This window comes from Rhincodon typus, chromosome 1, assembly GCF_021869965.1.
Source record: "Rhincodon typus isolate 14 chromosome 1, sRhiTyp1.1, whole genome shotgun sequence".
Lineage (NCBI taxonomy): Eukaryota > Metazoa > Chordata > Chondrichthyes > Orectolobiformes > Rhincodontidae > Rhincodon > Rhincodon typus.
Window position 1 is genome coordinate 161,280,180 of NC_063332.1, and position 23,567 is coordinate 161,303,746.

Here is a 23,567-nt window from a genome sequence, read left to right on the forward strand (position 1 = left end):
AATATACATCATTAAATTTCTTCGCAGAAATCTGGCCACTTCTGTTTTTTTTTCCCCAGAGGGACCTTCAGCTGGTAGTGTTTTTGAGAGAGGTCACCCTGAACTATTTCATGGTGCAAAAAATATAGAACACCAAAACTGTGTTCTACATGTTGGTGTAGAAATTCTGTCATGTCCACATTTGTGTGAATGGAGGATACACTGAAGCAGCTGATTAATGAGGCCTGAGGCTTGCAAATGTTGGGTCTTGGGCCTTGTTATAATGAAACTGTCATAGCATTAGAGACTGTGGCAGAAGTTGAGTAATATGGTAGCATTGGTATGTGGATCCAGAGATGGAGATCCAAAAGACTTGGGGACAGGTAATCAGGGGTCAGATTAAGACTCGGTGCAGGAGAACTGCTCAAAGATCAGAAGAGGAAACCAGTTACTCTGGATTTGGAAAAGATTAACAAATTGGCAGGAGAGGCTAAGTTCATTAAACCAATTGCAGCTCATTCGTTTTTTAAAAATTATTTATTTTTGTGCTTAGCCTTATTCAGAACGGTAGATTTGGATTTTGAGCAAAGCTAATCTGTTTGAGTTTTGGAAAATATTTAAGCTGTACTCAGTTTTAGTTCTTTTTTCGAATGAAAGCAAAATATTGCAGATGCTGGAAATCTGAAACAGTGGATGCTGGAGAAACTCAGTAGGTCTGGCTGTATATTTGAAGAGAGAACCACAGTTAATATTTCAAGTCCCCTCTTTGTCTCTTTCCGCAGACCTACTGAGTTTCTCCAACATTTTCTGTTTTGGTTTAATATAATTGTCATCTAGTACCCTCCAATAATTAATGACGTTGTTATATGAACTCAATTGTGAAGTTATTCCTTTATCATGTGACAGTGCTACTTTCTGACTAGATTGTGGGTTACTGCTAAATCTAATTCAAGGCACCACTGCTTTTCAATAAGAGTCAGATAATAGCAGTTATTCAAGTATGGAAGTACCGACCAAAATGCTACACAACAGAAACTGAAGCAGTTATCAAAAAACAATAACTGTTATTCAATCACCAGTTAATGTTTGCACTAAAATAATCTTCCATTTTAGTTTGTCACATTTGGAAAAACCATATCACTTTTTCAGCAACTCCCTCGAAAGTTTTTAAAATTATCATTGCTGATCTTAGAAATAATTTAACAGCTGGTCACAGGAGAAAACTACTGTTCAAACCCCAGTGTTCATAATGACTTGAGCAATGACTTGATCTGCAACGCATTGATTTTTGTCATTGTCTAGAACTTAAGTGGCAATTTGTGAGTACGTCTCCTATTTACAGGCTACAACAAAAATCAGGAGTGGAATTTAGTGGATCCCATTGGAGCAGACATGATGATGGGTGAAGGGGAGGAGAATTAGGCAGGAGTACCAGTATGGATACCTAGTATCAGGAAAACTGTGCCAATTAAGTTGGTTAGGAGGTACTTGATAAGGGGAACCTGCCCATCAGCAGTAGGGTGTCAATTAGGCTCATTAACAAGCCAATTGGCAGTTAACCCTTAAGTTACCACAAATTAGTGGTGGCTCAAGAATTAACTCAGAGTTACACGGCTTTCCTGTTGATCCCAATGCTCGCCGACCAAATCCTGTCGGTTTTGCCAGGAGCCTTCCAGAAAGGGTGCTTTCGTTATCAGGTACTCAGTGTCTGATCGAGCCACCCAGTATCAGGAGGAGGCCACTGATAACCACTTCCCTTCTGTTGAATCTGACCTCCCCCTTCCTGTGACCACCATCCTTCTCTTGCTCACCTTTGGCCTGAAATCCTGCATTAATCCTGGGCCTCTCGTGGCTGTCACTGCTGCTAATGGTACTGGCAAGGTTCCACACTAATTCTCCAATTGCTGGGTGAGACAGCCATTGGATCCATTAAATCTTGCCTCATGAGCTCTAATGCACCCTATTGAGCTCTTTTACTTAAATGCTGTCAATTTGCTTTTACCACAAATGTAATAAAACAAGGAGCAAAAATAACATAACATGCAATAAATTTTCCTGTCACAAATTCAATACTTTAATATTTAAAAACTAGTCCTCTTTTGATAATGTCTTTCCTCACCATGAGATTCTTGGTCTATTGGCAAATAATAGCTAATATCAGGTGTAAATTGTAATCTTTAAACTTAATGTTAACACCATATTTACATTTCTTTCAACACATACAAACTCAAATTAAAAAAAAAAATCACTGGAGAGATATAAATTATTTAAGATAATAAAGAATAAGGAGCTGGCTATTAATGTTGAAAATTAAATTTACAATAAGGCAAGGCAGAATATAAACTTTGCCTAGTATTTATTGCTAACAAAAATGTACATTTTTCAATTTAATCACATAATCTCTTACTTTGCCAACATTAACTGCACCACTAACAATGTAGAATTAATCGCGCAGAAATAAAATCTCAATCTCAGTTCATAAAACTTCTGTAAAGTCCAAATGACCGTGAAACATTTCTATCAAGCCAAATGTACTTAGTTCTGAATGTCAAGGGGAATAAGTACTAGAAAATAATCTTCTTGTGGGTATGAATCTTGTCAGTGAAATTATCATGTTTTAAAAATGCACACGTTCTTAAAATACAAGGCATAAAAGTTAGTTATTCTCAAAGGCTTAGGGTGGATACTGCAACATTCTTAATGGGTTTAAAGGAATCAGTGTGAAAATTAACTTCAAAGTAGTTAGACACCAGGATAGCTTCAAGATATATTTTGTCTCTTCTCTCTGTAAGATGATTGTCCTTCTGCCAGCCAACATGTCCCTTTCCACTCCATCATATTAGCCTATGAAAAGAAAAGTTTTTTTTTCTCTCTGCTGGGAAGCTAGTCACCCAAGCTGTTTTCCAGTGGGGAGAGGTGATTAAACTACAAGGCATGCACAAAAATAATGTCATTGTAATGCAGAGTATTAAAGTCCTCAGAAGGTCAGATTAGTTTTGGTAGACTAGCTAGGAACTGAAGTGTAGAAAGGCTCAAGCACATTGTTGTTCTGACCATCCTGCGTCTTTTCATGCATCTGACTGCAAGTTTCATTTTCTATCTTGGATGTTTGTCTATCCTCTGCCCGAGATTTTCTGAATCTGAAAAGTAAAGACCATAAAATGATGTTTGTGTATGGTTAAGAAGGGGGCACCGACATTCACTATAGAACATAGAACATAGAACAGTACAGCACAGTACAGGCCCTTCGGCCCATGATGTTATGCTGAACTTTTACCCTAACCCTAAAGTCTATCTGACCTCCACCCCTACCTTAAACTATCATCCATATGCCTATCTAATAGTCGCTTAAATGCCTCTAATGACACCGACTCCACTACCCTCTCCGGCAATGCATCCCCCTTCTGACCACTCTCTGAGTAAAGAACCTACCACTGACGTCTCCCCTATATCTTCCTCCACTCACTTTAAAACTATGCCCCCTCGTAATAGCTATCTCCGTAGCTAACACTATGTTGAGTGTTAAGGTGTATACAGAATTTTCAATGTAACATTTCAAAGCAACTAGAACCCAAATCTATCCTCCTCAAAGTACTAGTAACCTCCACATCCTCACTCTCATTGAAGTATCATAGTGATGACAAAGAACAAAGAATTTCTGCTGTAATACTTTGTGACAATGTTTTCAAGCTTACTGTTCTATATCAAATCTTCTCTCCTTTTTTTCCTGTAATTAGTGACTCATCATTCTATAGATACAAGAACCCCTCTAATAATCTGTCCACATTACTATTCTTAAATTGCGAATTTAGTTATCAAGTTAGCAGGCTCTTCAGCAATAGAGACATCGTGACTTGATCTTCTCCGTTGAAATGTAGTCTTTTCATTAGGAACCCTTGTGTAAAACACAAAGGTAAGAATTCTGGATCATTTCCTTTTCTTCCCTGTGATGAACCTAGTTTTTCACTGAGAAAGTTCTAACTGCATCTCAGGAAATAATGATTTCTTTCTCTTTCCTTCCTGTATTACAATGGGAACTGCTTTGAATATTGTAAAACATAAATACATGATAATAATAAATTAATCTATTTATCTTATTCACCCTGGAATGAATATTAAATGCATTATATCTTTTGTGTGTGATCTCTACAATGGTTAGATGAAAAATGCACTGTTAAACCCCATGAAACATAATATCCTCCATAAATTAACTGATAAGTCCAATCGTTAACATTAAGATAGTCCAGTGCATACTAACATTTATGGTATTTCAATGGCAGATAATTGCTTAACTTAAAGAGTCATCACTGGAGACTTGTTTTATCCATAAGCTTATGCAATTTTTAAAGTCTCTACTTTGAGGTCAAGCATTCAGCAACTTGCAATTGATTAAAGTAGAAATTAAAGTAGAAAACATCTTACCCAAGATATTTCACAGGAATAATGAGACAAAAAACAACACAAGACAGCACATAATGCAATAGACATGACTACTGCCAGCGCTGAACTAGTCAACATTATGCCCTAACCCAGAAGTAGTTGGAGGTATTGCAAAATCTTTTAAAAGCAATGAGTTTTTAATATAGTATCACACAATACTCTTGTGAGGAAGTTAAAGTCCATGGAATAAAAAAGGACAGTATGCAACATGGATACAATTGTCTGGTAGGAAAAACAATTATGAAAAATGGATATTTTTTCTGCTGGAGGAATGTTTGTAGTGGAGTTCCCCAGGAATGGGTATTGGAACCATTACTGACATATTAATGAGATCTTGGTGTACAGGAGGCAATTTCAACATTTGCATATGACACAAAACCTGGAAGAATTGTAAACCGTAAGGAGGATAGTGAACTTTAAAAAAAGCTTAGACAAGATGACAGAGTGGAAATATAGGCGGTAGATTGGTTCAATGCAGAGAAGTGTGCAGAGATGCATTTTGGTCAGAAGAACATTGAGAGACACTACAAAATAGAAGGTACAATTGTAAAGGGATTGCAGGAGCAGAGGACATTGATGTATATGTTTACAGATCACTGAAGGTGGTGGTACAGGTGGAAAGACCAATTAAAGTATATAGTATCCTTGTTTTTTTTAAAATAGGGGCATAGGGTACAGGAGCAAGGAGGTGATGTTGAATTTGTTAGACCTCAGCTGGAGTATTGCGCACAGTTTTGGACACCCCATGATAGGAAGAACTTAAACACATTGGAAAGAGTGTAGAAAAGTCACAAGAATGGTTCTAAGCCTGAGAAATTTCTTTTATGAGGATGGATGAAAGAGGCTGGTACTGTTGTCTTTGGAGAGATGAAGGCTAAGGGAAGATCTGATAGGGGTTTTCAAAATCATGAGAGGTTGGATAGATAGATGGGGAGAAACTCCCACTTGTAAAAAGATCAGGAACGAGAGGCATAGATTTAAAGCAAATTGCAAAAGAACCAAATGTGAGATGACAAAAACTTTTCGCACAGCAAGTAGCTAGGACATGGAACATATTGCCTGGAAATGTGGTAGAGACAGGTTCCAATGAGGCATTTGAGAAGACAAAAAAGATTGGTGAAGACAATGTAGGTCTCTAACAGTTAGAAACAGGAGCATTTATAATGGGAAACGAAGGAACAGATGATCAACTAAATATATACTTTTATTCTATGTTCATAAAGGACACAAATAACACATCCCAAATGCTGGGGAACACAGAGTTTAGTGAGAGGAGGGAACTGAAGGAAATCAGTATTAGTCGGGAAATGGCGTTCGGGACATTGATGCGATTGAAGGCCAATAGATCCCGAGGCCTGGATAATCTACACCCTGGAGTACTTAAGGAAATCGCCCTAAAAATAGTGGATGCATTGCTAGTCATCTTCCAAGATTCTACAGACTCTAGAACAGCTGCTACAGATTGGAGGATATAAGCTCACTACTTAAAAAGGAGGCAAAGAGAAAACTGGGAATTATAGACCAGTCATCCTAGTGAGAAAAATGCTAGCGTCCATCATAAAAGAACAATTGCTGAGTATTTGGAAAACAGTGGCAGGATCAGCATGGATTTTTGAAAGAAAAATCATGCATGACAAATTTACTGTAATGCTTAAAAGTAAAAGTACACGGGAGCAATTTTTTTACACAGAGGGTGGTTTGCGTGTGGAATGAACTTCCTGAGGAAGTGGTGGATGTGAGCACAATTGCGACATTTAAAAGGCATTTGGATAAGTACATGAATAGGAAAGGTTTGGAGCGATATGGGCCAGGAGCAGGCAGGTGAGACGAGTTTAGTTTGGGATTATGTTCGGCATGGACAAGTTGGACCGAAGGGTTTGTTTCCATGCTGTATGACTCTATGATTCAATGTGATGAGTAGAGTTGATGAGGGGAGCCAGTGGGTGTGGTTTATTTGGACTTTCAGACGGCTTTTGACCAAGACCCGCATAAGAGATTAATGTTGGACTGAGCGTAATGTATTGAAATGGAGAGAAACCTGGTTGGCAGACAGGAAACAGCGTAGGAACACACAGAGGAGTTCTGAGAAAGAGTCACCAGACCCGAAACGCTAACTCTGTTTTTTCCTTCACAGATGCTGCCAGACCTGCTGAGCTTTTCAAGCAAATTTGTTTTTGTTCCTGATTTACAGCATCCGCAGTTCTTTTGGTTTTTACTGAGGAACAAATAGGTCTTTTTCCGAATAGCAGGCATTGACTAGTGGGGTGCCGCACGGATCAGTGCTAGGATCCCAGATACCCACAATATATATTAATGATTTACATGAAGGAACTGAATGTAATAGCTCCAAATTTGCAGATGACATACAGCTGGGAGGGAGGATGAGCTGTGAGGAGGATGCACAGATAGTTCAGTGCAATTTGGATAAGCTGAGTGAGTGAGAAAATGAGTGGTAAGTATGAACTTATGGACTTTGGTAGCAAAAACAGTAAAGCAGATTATTATCTTAGTGGCAATAAATTGACAGATGGGAATATGCAGTGAGTCCTAGGTAACCTTGTACACCAGTCACTGAAGGTACACATGCAAATGCAGCAGGCAGTAAAGAAGGCCTTCACATTGAGAGGACCCAAATACACCAGCAGGGATGTCGTTCTGCAGTCATACAGAGGCTTGGTGAAAAAACACCCAGAATATTGTGTGCAGTTTTGCTCTCCATATCTGAGGAAGGATGTACTGGCCATGGAGGGGGTGCAGCAAAGGTTTACTGCACTGATAGTAGGACTGACATATGAGTTGGGCTTGAAAGGATTTCAGAAGAATGAGGGGAATCTCATAGAAACCTAAAATCCTATAAAATTCTAACAGGCCTAGACAGAATAGATGCAGGAAGGATCTTCCCAATGGCAGGGGACCCTAGAATCAGGGGTCATGTAAACCATATAGGACTGAAATGCAGAGAAACTTCTTCACAGAGAGTGGTGAGCCTGTGGAATTCACTCCCACAGAAAGCAATCAAGGCCAAAACATTGTGTGATTTCAAGAAGGAGTTGGATATAGCACTAGGGGCTAAAGGGATCAAAGATTATGCAGGAAAAGCAAGAACAAGCTATTGAGCTGGATGATCAGCCATGATCATAATAAATGGTGGAGCAGGATCAAAGAGTTGAATGGCCTATCCTGTTCCTATTTTCTATGTTTCTATGTTATGCTTCTTGTAGCAACCACATTTTATATGGCTGGCCAAGTTCAGTTGCTGGTTAATCCCACCTTTTTTTTTTATTTATTCATTTGTGGGATATGGAGTCTCTTGCTGGCCAGCATTTATTGCCCATCCCTAGTTGCCCTTGAGAAGGTGGTAGTGAGCTGCCTTCTTGAACTACTGCAGTCCACCTGCTGTAGGTTGACCCAAAATGCTATTAGGGAGGGAATTCCAGGATTTGGACCCAGCGACAGTGAAGGAACGGTGATATATTTCCAAGTTAGGATGGTGAGTGGTTTGGAGGAGAACTTGGTGGTGTTCCCATATACTTGCTGCCCTTGTCCTTCTAGATGGAAGTGGTTGTGGGTTTAGAGGATGCTGTCTAAAGATCTTTGGTGAATTTCTGCAGACAGTACACACTGCTGCTACTGAGAATCAGTGGTGGAGGGAGTGGATGCTTGTGGATGTAGTGCCAATCAAACGGGCTGCTTTATCCTGGATGGTGTCAAGCTTCTTGAGTGTTGGTGGGGCTGCACCCATCCAGGCAAGTGGGAGTCTTCCATCACACTTCTGACTTGTGCCTTGTAGATGCTGGACAGGCTTTGGGGAGTCAGGAGTTGTGTTACTCGGTTCAGTATTCCCAGCTTCTGAACTGCTCTTATAGCTACTGTACTTATGTGGTGAGTCCAGTTGAATTTCTGGTCAATGGTAACCCCCAGGATGTTGATAGTGGAGGATTCAATGATGGTAATACCATTGAATGTCAAGGCCGGTAGTTAGATAATCTCTTATTGGTGATGATAATAGCCTGGCATTTGTGTGGCACAAATGTTCCTGCTACTTGTCAGCCTAAACCTGGATATTATCCAGACCTTGTTGCATTTGGACATGGACTGCTTCAGTATCTGAGGAGTCGCAAATAGTGCTGAACATGATGCAATCATCAGCAAACATCCCCACTTTTGACCTGATGATGGAGGGAAGGTCATTGATTAAGCAGCTGAAGATGGTTGGGCCTAGGACACTACCCTGAGGAACTCCTGCAGAGATGTCCTGGAGCTGAGATGACTGACCTCCAACAACCACTTCTAATGTGTCAGCTATGACTCTAACCACCGGAGAGTTTGTCCCTGGATTCCCATTGATTCCTGTTTTGCTAAGGCTCCTTGATGCCACACTCAGTCGAATGCAACCTTATTATCAAGGGCTGTCACTCTCACCTCACCTCTGGAATTCAGCTCTTTTGTCCATGTTCAAACCAAGGCTGTAATGAGGTCAGAGTTGAGTGGCCCTGGCGGAACCCAAACTGGGTATCACTGAGCAGGTTATTTCTGAGCAGGTGCTACTTGATAGCACTGTTGGTGACACCTTCCAATACTTTACTGATGATCGAAAGTAGACTGATGGGGTGGTAATTGGCTGGGTTGGATTTATTTTGCTTTTTATGTACAGGACATACCTGCGCAATTTTCCACATTGTTGCATAGATGCCACTGTTGTAACTCTACTGGAATAGCTTGGCTAGGGGAGCAGCAAGTTCAGGAGCACAAGTCTTCAGTATGATTGCCAGAACGTTGTCAGAGCACATAGGCTTTGCAGTATCCAGTGTCACCAGCTGATTCTTGATATCACGTGGAGTGAATCAGATTGGCTGAAGACTGGTATCTGTAACAGTGGTGGATCATCCACTCAGCACTTCTGGCTGAAGATTGCTGTGGAAGCTTCAACCTTATCTTTTGCACTGATGTGCTGGGCTCTTCCATCATTGAGGATGGGGATATTTGTGGAGCCTCCTCCTCCCATGAGTTGTTTAATTGTCCACCACCATTCACGACTGGATGCGGCAGGACTGCAGTGCTTAGATCTGACTCGTTGGTTGTGGGATCGCTTAGCTCTATCACTTGCTGCTAATGCTGTTTGGTGTGCAAGTAGTCCTGTTTGGTGGCTTCACCAGGTTGACACTTCATTTTCAGGTATGCCTGGTACTGCTCCTGGCATGACCTCCTGCGCTCTCCATTGAGCCAGGGTTGATCCCTGGCTTGATGGTAGTGGTTGAGTGGAGGATATGCTGGGCCATGAGGTTACAGATTGTGCTGGAGTACAATTCTGCTGCTGTTGATGGTCCACAGCGCCTCATGGAGGGCCAGTCTTGAGTTGCTAGATCTGTGCGAAGTCTGTCCCATTTACACAGTTATGGTGCCACACAACATGATGGAGGTTATTCTCAATGTGAAGGCAGGACTTTGTCTCCACAATGACTGTGTGATGGCCACTCTTACCGATACTGTCATGGATAGATACATCTGCAGCTGGCAGATTGGTAAGGATCAGGTCAAGAATGTTTTTCCCTCACCACCTGCTGCAGACCCAATCTAGCAGCTATGTCCTTTAGAACCCGACCAGCTCAATAAGTAGTACTGCTGCTGAGCTAATCTTGGTGGTGGACATCAAAATCCCCCACCCAGAGTACATTTTGTCCCCTTGCCATCCTCAGTACTTCCTCTAAATGACATTCAGTATGTGGGAGTACTGATTCATCAGCTCAGGTAGGATGGTACTTAGTAATCAGCAGGAGGTTTCCTTGCCCATGTTTAACCTGAAGCCAAGAGACTTCATGGAGTCTGGAATTGAGGACTCCCAGGGCAACACCTAGAGACTGTATAGCACTGTGCTGCCACCTCTCATGGGTCTGTCCTGCCCATGGGACAGGACATATCCAGGGATGGTGATGGTGATGTCTGGCACATTATCTGTAAGGTACGATTCTGTGAGTATGACTAAATCAGGCTGTCGCTTGACTTGTCTGTGAGACAGCTCTTGCAATTTTGGCACTAACCCCCAGATGTTAGTGAGAAGGACATTGCAGAGTCGACAGGGCTGTTTCTGCCGTTGTCTTTTCCGGTGCCGAGGTCAATGCCAGGTGGCTCGTCCAGTTTCATTTGAGACTTTGTCGCGATTGGTACAACTGAATGCTTGCTAGTCGATTGAGAGTAAACCACATTGGTGGTTCTTTCACCATCTGGAGTCACACATGGGCCAGATTTCTTGATGGAAACAAGATTAGTATTTCCAACAATCGACAATGATCATCAGTAGATTCTTAAACCCAGATTTTTTTTTATTAAACTTGAATTCCACCACCTGCTGTGGAAGGATTTGAACCCGGATCCCCGGACATTACCTGGGTCTCTGGATTAATAATCCAGTGACAATAACACTAGCCCACATCACCTTCCCATTAAGCATTAACTGCTCGGAAGGAAATACCAGTGAAACTTGCGAATGATGCATACTGGTCTGCCCTGTCTTGTACATCTCAAAATGGAGCTCCAGTATGACCAATACATTCATTTCCAAGTTTTACTGTTTTTACTGGATTTTGAGGGTGTAGGTTTCAGCACTGGGTGGGAGGAGAATGTCTTTGTGAAACGTTGCTGAGAGGTTGTAAAGGGTGTGGAAGAATAGTATCTGACAGTTGCAGAGGGTGTAATTGTGGCTTCTAGCAGCATAACTAAAATTTCATCAGAGTTTGAAAGTATCCTCACATCACTAAACAATGATTTGAATGTCAATACAAATAAGAAGTTAATTAAGAGAATTGAATAATATGAAGCCATAACACATCCAGTATTAATACTCTTTTCTGGAAATTCTAAATGGATGCTCCCAATGGAAAGATAGTAAACAGTTAGAGGTTGAGGAACACATTGTACGAGTCACCGAGAGCAACTGCCACTCTATTGCTCGGTGTCAGTTTTCACAGAACTACCCCCACAAAACCCAAACCATCCTTCCATCCCCAAAACCTGCCACACCCAAAAGCTTAATTTCAATGGAGCAGCTTTTCTAACCAGCAAATAATATGCTGTATCAGCTTATCATGTGAAATTTGTTCGCAATAAAACTATCCACATATTGTACATCAGAGATTGAGTCCATCGGCCACAAGATAAAAGGATCCATAGCTCAATTGACTGTGGGGGACAAATGTCTGGCACCTTGAGAGGTCAAGACCTCATCTGTCCTATTTTGTACAGATGTGGGTGCCACATTATAGGAAAGATGTGAATGCACTGGAAAGAGTGCAGAAATGACTTACTAGACTGGTTCCAGGCTTGAGAAACTTCAGCTATGAGGACAGATTGAAGAAATTGGAAGTGTTCTCCAGGGAGAGACGAAGGCAGAGAGGAGACCTGACTGCGGTTTTCAAATCATGAGCAGTCTGGACAGAATAGGTAGGGGAGAAAGTGTTTCCGTTTGTAAAAGAATAAGAGGGCATAGATTTAAACTGTTGTGCAAATAAAGCAAGGGTGATGTGAGAGAAGAAAACTTTTTCACTCAGCGAGATAACAAGGTGTGGATTTGGATGAACACAGCAGGCCAAGCAGCATCAGAGGAGCAGGAAAGCTGACGTTTCGGGTCTGGATGCTTCTTCAGAAATGGGGGAGGGGAAGGGGGTTCTGAAATAAATAGAGAGAGCGGGGGAGGCGGATGGAAGGTGGATAAAGGAGCAGATAGGTGGAGAGGAGATGGACAGGTGGAGATAGATGGAGATAACTCTACACCTTGTTTTCTCAGATTCTCCAGCATCGGCAGTTCCTACTATCTCTTTTCACTCAGCGAGTTGTTAGGGCATGGAACGCTCTGTGTGGATACCGATTGGAGGCAGTTTCAATTGAGGCATTGAAGAGGAAATGGATCTTTTTGGATGGTAATGGTGTGCAAGGGTATAAAGAAAAGGCAGGAGTTTGGTACTAGCTAAAAGAAAGGGACTAGATAATACAGCCTCTCCGGGCATGATGAGCTAAATAGCTTCCTTCTGCATCATAATATTTCTGTGATTCTGTGATCTTGCTTGCATTGTCACAGGCTTGCCACTCTTAATAACCTCTGCACTTCAGACAAGACAGAACTTTTACTTGTGGAGACAATGCATGATGGCAGGAGCTTTATATAAGGGATCATGAGCTATCCTATTAGGGGAGGCAGCACCGAGGGAAGTGGGTCCCCTTTTAATAAATCAAATATGAAGGAGAGAGCTGGATGATTAAGAAATTATTGCACTTACTTTTCTCTGTTGAATATGGTAAAATCATTGTGGACTGTTTCCAGACATTGTTGAAGATGTCCATTCTTTGAAATCACATGAAAGAAAAAGTGATTGTGAAAAAGAAATTTCAAAATACAAGAAAACGTTAAGTCAGCTGTGAAAGTCCCACTGAAGTTTTGGAAATGATTGATTCCAACAGTCTTAATGATCCCCCAAAAAATGAAAGATTATTTATTTCCTTACTTTATAACATTAGATCACTTGTATTATGGTGCCACTTGATTTGTTTGTGAAATGAAATCAGATAATTTTAAAAAAAACTGAGAAAATCTGAAAGCATTACAGAAAAGCAAAGAAGGATGCCAATGTTTAATTTTTTTTAAACAAAAGATAATTCAATGGAATAAGTAAATCTGTCACTGTCACTGGAAATCCATAGCACCACTGGGAATTGTTAAATACAATCAAGACATCTTACCAGTGGGGAACTTTCTTTCCCAGAATCTTTAGATTTATTCTTAGCCAGTCTTTTCTTTTTCTTGTGAAGTGGTTTGGATTCCAGTATCATTTCTTCTAGTTCAAAGGTTGGATCACAATTCAATCTCCCTTTCTTTTGCGACAGAGGAAAGAAAAAGAAATGAGAAAGTCAATTGAGGAGTGATTGGTCAAGATTAGCACCATTTTCAAAAAAATGTTTCATTATAAAGAGCAACTGCATTCAAGAGTTAACATTTCACTTTTCTCCTAATCATTGTGAATTCATACAGCAAGAAAAGAAGATGGAAATCAGTTGAACATTGATTCATCTGTGTGATGATGGGGTGCTAAATTAACAGAATCATCTTCTGCTTTGGATTGCTGAACAATGCACCACAAGTTGTAAAATGAACAGTCAGTTGCCGAGGGCAAAGAGAAATAATTGCATTTGTATAGCACATCACATAACCACTGGATGTTTCAAAGCACTTTACATTCAACTAAGTCATTTGAAATGTTGCTGTTTCACTGCAGGAAATGCAGTAGCCATTATGCTCACAGCAAACTCTCACAAACAGTAATGTGATCATGGCAAGATTTGGTGATGTTGAGGGGCAGGTATTGGCCAGAACCAGCAGGGATAGCTCCATTGCTCTTTGTTATATAATAGTGTCATGAGATCTTTTGCATCTATCCAGGCAGACAGATTTGTTGGGCAGGGGGGTGTTCCGAAGATTACTAAACTGGAGGACAGTACTTCTGACAGTGTGGCACTGCCTGAGTACTGTACAAACATGTCAGCCTTAGAATCATAGAACCAAAGGAGAAATTTACTTAGAAATCTTTACTCAGAGAGTAGTAAGGGCGTGGAATGCCCTGCCTGCAACAGTAGTAGACTCGCCAACTTTAAGGGCATTTAAATGGTCATTGGATAAACATATGGATGATAATGGAATAGTGTAGGTTAGGTGGGCTTCAGATTGGTTTCACAGGTCGGCGCAACACCGAGGGCTGAAGGGCCTGTACTGTGCTGTAATGTTCTATGTTCTAATTGCTGGAAAAGCTCAAGAGGTCTGGCAGCAAGAGAACTCTTCTGAGGAAGGGTCACCGGATCTGAAACTCTGCTTTCTCCCCACAAGTGCTGCCAGACCTACTGGGTTTTTTGAGCAATTTCAGTTTTTTGTTTCTGATTTTCAGCATCTGCAGTTCCTTCATTTAGAATCATAAAATTCCTTTCCAGTGTGGAAAGTGGCCACTTGGACCATCAAGTCCAGACTGACCATCTAAAGAGCATCCCATCCAGACCCAGCCCCCGACCCTATCCCCATAATCCCACATTTGCCATGGCTAATCCACTTAGAATCCCTGGAGATTATAGGGCAATTTAGCACAGCTAATCCACCCAACCTGCACATTTTTGGACTGTGGGAGGAAACCCAAGCAAACATGGGGAGAATGAGCACAATCCACACAGACAGTCGTTCAATGCTGGAATCAAACCTGGGTCCCTGGCTCTTGATGCAGCAGAGCTAACTGCTGTGCCACCGTGCTGCCCTTGATTCCTGCCCTCGAGCTTCAGACTGGAACCTTGACCCAGGACCTTACGGTTCAGAGACAACTCACTGAACAATGGCTGATCCTTTTACCAACAGTCTATAAGTGTACGAATGGGAAAAGTTACAGATTTCACTGATTTCTGGTTGCTCCCGCAAGTTTGGTGTTAAACAAATTAGATTTGTTTTTGCATGAAAACTCCCTGCCTGGGAGAGGGTTTCAAAAGAACCATTCGGCCCATCATGTCTGCGCCAGTTAACAAAGATCTGACGATATTAATCACATTTTCCAGCTTTTAGCCCATAGCCCTGGCAGTAGTAATATGCCATGTTAAATTTTAGATATTACAAATAATCCTACGCTTCATTGAACTAATCAAATACTGCTTCAATATTATGAGAGTCTGATTCAACTACCTTTTCAAGCAGTGAGCTCCAGACTCCCACAACCCTCTGAGTGAAAAAAAAACAATTTGCTTAACTCTCCTCTTAGCCTTCTTCCTCTTACATTACATCTATGCCCCATAATTTTTGACCCCTTTACTTATGGAAAAAATGCCTTCTCATCCACCCTATCTATACCCCTTCCTAATCCTATGGAGCTCTGTCATGTCCCCTCTCAATGTTTGCTGCTCCAAGGATAAACCCAGCCTATCCAATCTCTCCTCATAGCTCAGACCCTGCAGCCCAGACAGCATTTTGGCTATTCTCCTCTGCATCATCACTAGCACAATCATATCCTTCCTATTATACAGTGAGTAGAACTACATTTAGTACTCCAGTTGTAGCCTAAACAGCATTTTGTACAGTTCCAATGAGACATCCTTGTTCTTGTGTTCAATGTCTTGGCTAATAAATGAAACATCCCACACGTCTTGTAAACTGCCTTATCCACCTGCCCGGCTACTTTCAGCAATCTGTGGGTATGTACACTAAGCTCCCTTGATCTGCAGTTCTTTCCACGGTCATACCATCCATACTGTAATCCCTTGCTTTGTTAATCCTCCCCAAAGAACATTACTTCTCTCTTTTCTGGGTTGAATTCCATTTGTTACTACTCTGCCCTCCCGACCAGTCGATTAATATCCTTTTACACTTTATAGCTATCCTCCTCACTGTTTGCTACCACTATCAAGTTTTTTACCATCCATGAACTTCTTGATCATACCCCTTACATTGTATACACCACGGTAATGACCCAGCACAGATCTCTGTGGAACGCCACTGGAAACAGACTTGCAGGCACAGAAACATCCCTCTACGATCACCCTGCCTCTCAACCATTTTTGGATCCAACTTGCCACTTTAGATATGTTTCTGTCCTTCATTTTAATAGCTTCCCTACCACTGAGTTGAGACTGATCTGGCCTATAGTTTCCCTGGCCTTTCCCTTCCCCCTTTTTTTATTAGTAATGGGAGAATGTTAGCAGTCCTTCTGCTAACAGTCCAATAAAAAAAAGGGGTTGCATGGTGGCTCAGCGGTTAGCAATGCTGCCTCATACCACCAGAGATCAGGGCTTGATTCCAGCCTCGGGCAACTGTCTGTGTGGAGTTTGCACATTCTCCCCATGTCTGCGTGGGTTTCCTTTGGTTGCTTCGATTTCCTCCTACAGTCCAAAGATGTGAAGGTTAGGTGGATTGGCCGTGCCATAATGCCCAGAGGTATGCAAGCTAGGTTCATGGGAAATGCAGCATTACAGGGATGGGATAGGGTGTGAGTCTGGGTGGGATGATCTTTGGAGGGTTGGTGTGGGCTTGATGGGCTGAATGGCCTGCTTCCACACTATAGGGATTCTGTGATTCGGTCATCTGGCATCTCACCTGAGTCTAGAGAAGATTTGAAAATTGCTGCCAAGGCCCCTAAAATCTTCTACCTTGTCTCTCTCATCGACCTGGAACACATCTCAACTAGGCCTGTGGATTTATTTCCTTTTAAAGTTGCTAAACTCACTAGAATCTCCTCTCTTTCTATATTAATATCTTCTAATATTCCTGAGTTCTCAACCCTTATAGTTATAACTGTGTCATCCTTTTCTATTGTGTAAGTATTCAGGTCCACGCACAGATTATCTCTTGGATCCTAATGGACTCTACTCGTTCCTAATTATTTTCTTGTTGTTTATAAAAATATTTCCTCTTGTATTCTTTTTGTTTTCCTAATTTCCTTTTTAAGATCCCCCATGAACTTTTTATACTCCTCTGTTGTACCAAGTGCTCGGTATCTGCCATGAGATTCTCTTTTCTTTATCCTAACCTTTATCTCTCTTGATATTCAGGGTTTTCCAGACTTGGTCCTAACTATTTTTTTTCCTTTAGGGTAAAATTTCCTGCTTGAATGCCTCCTGCTGCTGTGATACAGTTTTTTTTTCTGCAAGTAGCTACTCCCAGTTCATTTGGGCCAAATTGTATCTCATCTTAGTAAAATTAGGCTCTCTCCAGTTTAGAACTTTTATTTTAGCACACCCTTATCCTTTTCCATAACTATCCTAAATCTTCCTGAGTTATGGTCATTATCTCCAAAATGCTTTTTTACCGTTTTGCCTAACACCTGCACAGGCTCATTTCTGAACATTATGTTCTGAAAAGCCCTCCCTTGGGCTCTTATACACTGACTTAAACAAAATTCCCCGGATGCAATTTAAGTATTTTGTTCACTCCCTATCTTATACACTGTATCTATCCCAGTTCATATTTGGGTAGTTAAAATCCTGTACTGTTACTACCTTATTATTCATACATTTCTCCAAAATGTGATTCTAAATTTTATCCCCTGTCACTCTCTTACTATTTGGGGGCCTATAGTACACACCCAATGGCAAGGTTTCCCCTTTTGTATTCGTTACCTATGTGGCAACATGTTGATGATCTTTTGAACATATCATTCCCTTCTCACTGCAAGAACTGATTCCATGAAAATCATTACAACCTCTCCCTTTTAAATCCCCTCACTTTCTCATCTGAATACCCTATAACCAGGTTTATAGGTTGGACTTTCAATCCTGCCTATCTTATAGCCAAGTCTCAGTCATAGCTATGATATCATACTTCCATGTGCCTATTTGGGTGGCTCAGTGGCAGGCACTACTGCCTCACAGCACCCAGGGACCTGGGTTTGATTTTAACCTCAGTCTGTGTGGAGTGTGCACATTCTTCCCATGTCTGTATGGGTTTGCTTTGGTTTCCTCCCACAGTCCACAGATGTGCAGGTTAGATGGAGTAGCCATGCTAAATTGCCAATAGTGTCTTGGGATGTGCAGGCTAGGTGGATTAGCCATGGGAAATGCAGGGTTACAGGGATTGGGTGGGATGCTTCTTAGAGGATCAGTGTGGACATGATGGGCCAAATGGCTGCTTCCATACTGTAGGGATTCTGTGATCTGTACCCTCACTTATTTATATTATTCGTCAGGCTCCTTGCATTAAAATATACTCCATTTAGCCTCATTAAATTCACTTTTTTCTTTTTCCTCTGCCTTCCAGACTCAATTACTCATATTTTAACATCTAATTCCACTCAGCTCCTCTCCCCTCTGAACTACTTGTCAGGATCCAAACCTCCTATCAATCTATTTGGTCAGCGTCAGCAAATTTTGTCACTTTTGTTCTTAACAAAACTTTTGGATTGACAATGTGATATTATACTTTTTATATTTCTGGCAGAAACATAAGAGGTCAGACTTTGATATTAACCAGTCTTATGGGGCTATTTCACAAAGACTGACAATTACACCTCTCCCATGAATTGTAGAATGGATTCTGGCATAGATTTGCCTGTCAGCTATTTGGCATTGGATTGAATCCAGATTGAAATAACAATAGATAGGTAATACGAGACATGGGTTATAATGTCCTTTAAAACTTTATTCTTTGATACGGTATGTAATTAATTTGAGGCATGACAGATGGTAGCTGTAGTGCCCTTGGGAAGAATATTGAATCTATGGTTCTCAAAGCTGTCCACCACTGGGTCTTTCCTCACATTTGTCAGCATTTATTGTAGACTAATTGATAATGACTGAATGTTGTGATTAGTAAACAACTCCACCGTTGTTATATCATGGGAGTAGCAGGACGGCAGAAAATGATTGCTCTGGTCCCAGGGGTTTTATCTGCAAGATTCAAAATGTGGTTAAAATATCACCAGGAAGATGCAAATCTGTAGAATGCTAACATTGTTAAAAGTGATGGTTACAGCAATTATGCCAACCCAGAAAACAAGGGAAAGTTGATCCAAGCCCTCAAAAAGCTGATTCAGCTCCCAAATAATTGACAACTCAGAAAACAACCCTGGCATGTGAAAGCAAGTGATTACATAAGCTTTGTGCCTTAAGTGGTTGGTATTCATAACATCCCTTCATTTGTTGTGACAGATAAGAATGGAGAACAAAATTACGTTTGAATCTTTAGCTGAATGACAATGCCATTGCCGGCCCCAAAAGAACTTCTTAGCTGCTGTTGTTCTCCATCCAAACCTGACTACCACAGTTCACAATGGCACTTTACCTCCTCCAGCATCAGCTCACAGCAGCACTATTCCCCACCCAGTTCAGATGTCTTTCACAGAGATATTTCCCTCCTTAAAATTCCCAGTTCATTCTTCTGTTGCCCCATCACTCAGAAACTCTTTGACCTCCACAGCCATGTTAGCTTTGTATTCTTCCATTCATCTTCTAAATCATCCCAGCAATTATACCACACCTGATCGCCCAGTTCATGTTGGCACTCTGCAGACTCCCTAGTTGTCCCCTGTACTCTTCCTCCACATAGAAGCAAGATAGTATAGATGATGAAAATCTGAAAGAAAAGCATTAAAATGTCGCAGAAATGCAATGTGTCGCAGCATCTGTAGAGAGAGAAGAAATGTGAATTCTCCCTCCACAGATGTTGCCAGACCTGCTGAGTTTCTCCAGCACTTTTTATTACTCTTTCACTTTTCAGTCACATGTCCATTAGCTACTGTTGGTTAAACATCTGGTCCCCAAAATGCAATTTCTGTATTTCCGTCAAAATATTGTTTTGGCTCCTTCGATTAAGTGCCACTCTCAGGCTAGGTTTTTACGTACCTCCTTGCTGCCAGGTGGATTTATAATGGGTGGGGGTACCGTGGCAGCTACCTACCAGCCTCTGCTGATACTTGGATAGGTGTTAGATGGCTCATAGCCCCTTGCACCAGTTGAAGCCCTTAGGTGGCCATTAAAGGCAACGTAAGGGCCTCTTCCTACCATCACCGATATATGGTGGCATCCTGCTCAGTTGTTGTCCCTCCTTACTGGCAGCCTATGCCAACAGAGGGAACCCCATGTGCAAAAGGGTCGCCTCTGTTTGATGATACTTCACCGGCCACTCACTTGTGCCAGTTCCCTTGTCAGGGCCTGCCTGACTAGCCTTGGTGGGTTCACTCCACTTATCTGCTTCCCTGGTCTCTGTCGCTGGTTTGAGACTGATCTAGCAGTGGCCACTTCTCTTCAAGACATTGCTGAAATGGAATAGCTATGGGCACCCTTTTGAACTTGGGATATTGTGGCTCCCAGGCCCATTGGAGCAGGACTCCTTCGAACTTTCTACCCACTGGGCAGCTCCACTATTTTCATGTTAAATCCCAGCATCAGTTTCTACCGTCTTCCCATCCTCTTTACTAATCCCCTGTACTTAGCCCTCTGTCTATTCAACTTCCAGTGCTATCTATTCCCTTCCTATTTGATTGCTGCCCAGATTTCTATCTTTCACCCATATCCATTTGTTCCTTCCCTCCATCACTCCGACCACAGCATGGTTATTGTACCCTCAAGCTGAGCCAGGTCCTCTCAGTAATAAGGAGGAAAGTGTTTAAGGAGGACAGCAGGCCAGTCAATGTCAGAAAGACAAAATGGTATTGCTCCCGATGCTAGTGGTTAGGATGCTGTCTTTTCTTTATTATAGATGGAAACATTCATTCTTGTAGAACTTCCTACCTGCAAGTATACAGAGATTGTAATCTCTACTATTAGGATTGAGTGACACTGAGAGGAGAAAGAGACTTGTGCCAGTGAGAAGACCTAAAAAGGACAGGACTAGATGGAGAGGTATCAGCTGGATTGGTTTTCATCAGCAAACACCGACAGGATGATGAAACAGTTGCCATCAACATGTAAAGCTAATCATGAGCATGTGTTAAACCTCCTTGAGAAAAAAATACTCTTCCTTGAGCTCTTCCAGTCACCTTTGTCATGTGCTTGTTCAAGGCTGTCTTAGAAATGATAACAAAGTGATTGGATTGAATAATTATAAGGAAAGGGAACTTGACAGCTTGATTGAGATGAGCAATTAACATAAAAACCTAACTTCATAATTATTAGTATGTTCAGCACTGAAGTGAATATGTTATTTATTTGTTTCGCAACTATTTCGCTGATGGTGACTATGATCAGAAAAGTAGTATTTCTGATTAAATTCACAGAGATTAAGATGAGTTTAGGAAAGAGGTTAATAACACTATTAAGAAGCAATGAGCAAAAAGAATTTTTTTAAAATTTTTCTTTCTTGGGATGTGGGCTTTGCTGGCAAGGACAGCATTTGTTGCCCATCTCTAACAGCCAGCAAACTGAACAGCTCACTAGGCCTTTTCAGAAGCCATTTCAGAGGTTAACCGCATTGTTGAGGGTCTGAAGTTACTTGTAGGCCAGACTAGGTAAGGTGACACAATTCCTTTCCTAAACAACACTGGTGAACCAGATGGTGTTTTTGCAGAAATTGGTGGTAGTTTTGTGGCACCACTACTATGACTATCTTCACCTTGTTAACTACATATTCATTCAATTCAAATTCCACCAGCTGCCATTTGAACCACTAAAGTTTTGTCTGAGACTTTGGAATACTAGTCCACTGACATTATCACACCAATACCTCCCAAGGGAGATGGAGCTACTAAAGAAGGCGACCATGGAATTGGTAGCTCAGATGCAGGGATCACAGTGCATTGGGATATATTTGAGATTAAGTGCTTTGTGCAGAATCCTTGGAGTCAAGGCAATGTCCTGAAGCACAGGCAAAAGACTAGATGAGAAATCTGCTAATGGGTTTTCTACTACTGCCTACCACAAGCTTCACTGATAAATATGTGCATTGGGCTTCTTACAGCTGGATGCGCTCTAAAATTGCCCTTAGTTGCAATCTCATAAATAGGGCCCAAGCCTTTTATTTGTGCAAGCTTGAATTAGAGCTCATTAAAGGTATCCTGCAGGATAATCACAGAATCTCTAGAGTGCAGAAAGAGGTCATTCAGTCCATCAAGGGTGCACCAACCCTCCAAAGAACTTCCTAAATCAGACCCGCCCTCCCTCCCGATCCCCGTAACCTCACATTTATCATGGCTAGTCTGCACATCCCATGACACAATGGGTCAAGTTAGCACCTAACCTGCACATCTTTGGACTGTGGGCGGAAACCCACACAGAAACAGGGAGAATGTGCAAACTCCACACAGTCAGTCACCCAAGGATGGAATCAAACCCAGGTCCCTGGTGTTGTGAAGCAGCAGTGCTAACCACTGTGTCACCGTGATGCCCTCTTGCTTACCACTGATCAGATTGCTACTCCCTGTATACTCTGAGTGCGTACAAATTGGCCTACAGATACCACTTCTCAACCTGAAAAGTCTATCTCAAGTTACCATGGAAGAGGATGTATCTCAAAACATTTGGGCAACAGGTAAAGTTAACAATTCCACACTGCTACTCTGCAGAAACACAGCAGTTAATGCTAACAGGATGTGCCATCAAGCCAAAGAGACATTTTGTCTATCACACAATGATTAATGTGGTAGATGAGTTTCTGTGTCAGTACACTATCAGGTACATTGGCCAAATATCCCAATTACTGGCAACTTATTATCAAATATCACATTCCTTCAGCTATTCACAAAATGCAGATTAATGACTGTAGTCAACAAGCTTATTCTTGCAAAAATCAGAACTTAAAGTCATTTGTTAGTTGTGAGCCAATGATTGAACAGCAATTACTGAACAACCTTGAGTGTGTTAAGAATGACAGAAACAACTAAATTAAGGTCACCAGTTGAGTATGCATCTGACTCAATTAGTAGATGTCATGTGCACTAACTTGAAAAGACCCACCCTCAGCAGAGAAATAAAGATTTTGAGGCATAATGCTAGTTTTTGAATAAAACAAAAATGTGGCAAGCAATAATTCCCTAGAGTGATGCATTCCCAATAGCTTTGCTTCAACTAGAGTTGACCTGTCAACCAATTTGCACCTTTTAGTTATACAGTATAAGTGCTACTCCCTTTGAAATTTGCCATTCCTGAGTCTGTCCTGATAAGCAAAGATGTAAAGCTGCAAAAGCATGTCTTTTTCTCAGCAATACTCATCAGCTAATAAAATGCTACAATATGGAACATTTGCTAGTATAGGACATGAGTACTGCTGAAAGAAAAGACATTTTATCAAAGATTTTCAATCTGCTCTCATCAGGACAATTTACAAGAAATGCCAAAGTAAAGTGAAAACAACATTTATACTGAATGAAAGGAGATTGCTGATTGGTTGACAAATGAACAAAAGGCATTGCAATGGAAAATGCTTGAGTTACTGATGACTGATATTTAACTGCCAAGCTTTGTTTAAGCTTTCAATGAGACAAGTTGACTCTGATTAGTCAAGGCATCACCCTGAGCAAAGAACCAGAGAATAGCTGTCACGTATTTTGTTGAGTTGAAACAGGCGTACAAAATGTTCTTTCTGTCTGCCAAAACAACAGGGCTCTGTATCTTAATACTTACAGCTTATAGTATGCCCAGTTTACCACACAGCAGCCCAACAGACAATCTTAAATTAATTGTCAGCGTAATGTTTCACATTCTCATTATTA

The 23,567-nt window shown here is 41.3% G+C and overlaps 1 protein-coding gene across 1 annotated transcript in view; it reads right to left on the reverse strand.

The window, feature by feature from the left end:
* Window positions 1–2,689: 2,689 nt before the first annotated feature.
* LOC109927407 (serine/threonine-protein kinase 32B-like) overlaps window positions 2,690–23,567 on the reverse strand; it is a 169,442-nt gene continuing 148,564 nt past the window's right edge. Inside the window, exons 8-10 of the mRNA XM_020527421.2 lie at window positions 13,150–13,281; window positions 12,690–12,754; window positions 2,690–3,119 (exon numbers count right to left, since the gene is read on the reverse strand). Coding sequence (XP_020383010.1) covers window positions 2,984–3,119; window positions 12,690–12,754; window positions 13,150–13,281 — 333 coding nt within the window. The 3' untranslated portion in view covers window positions 2,690–2,983. The remainder of the gene's footprint in view (window positions 3,120–12,689; window positions 12,755–13,149; window positions 13,282–23,567) is intronic.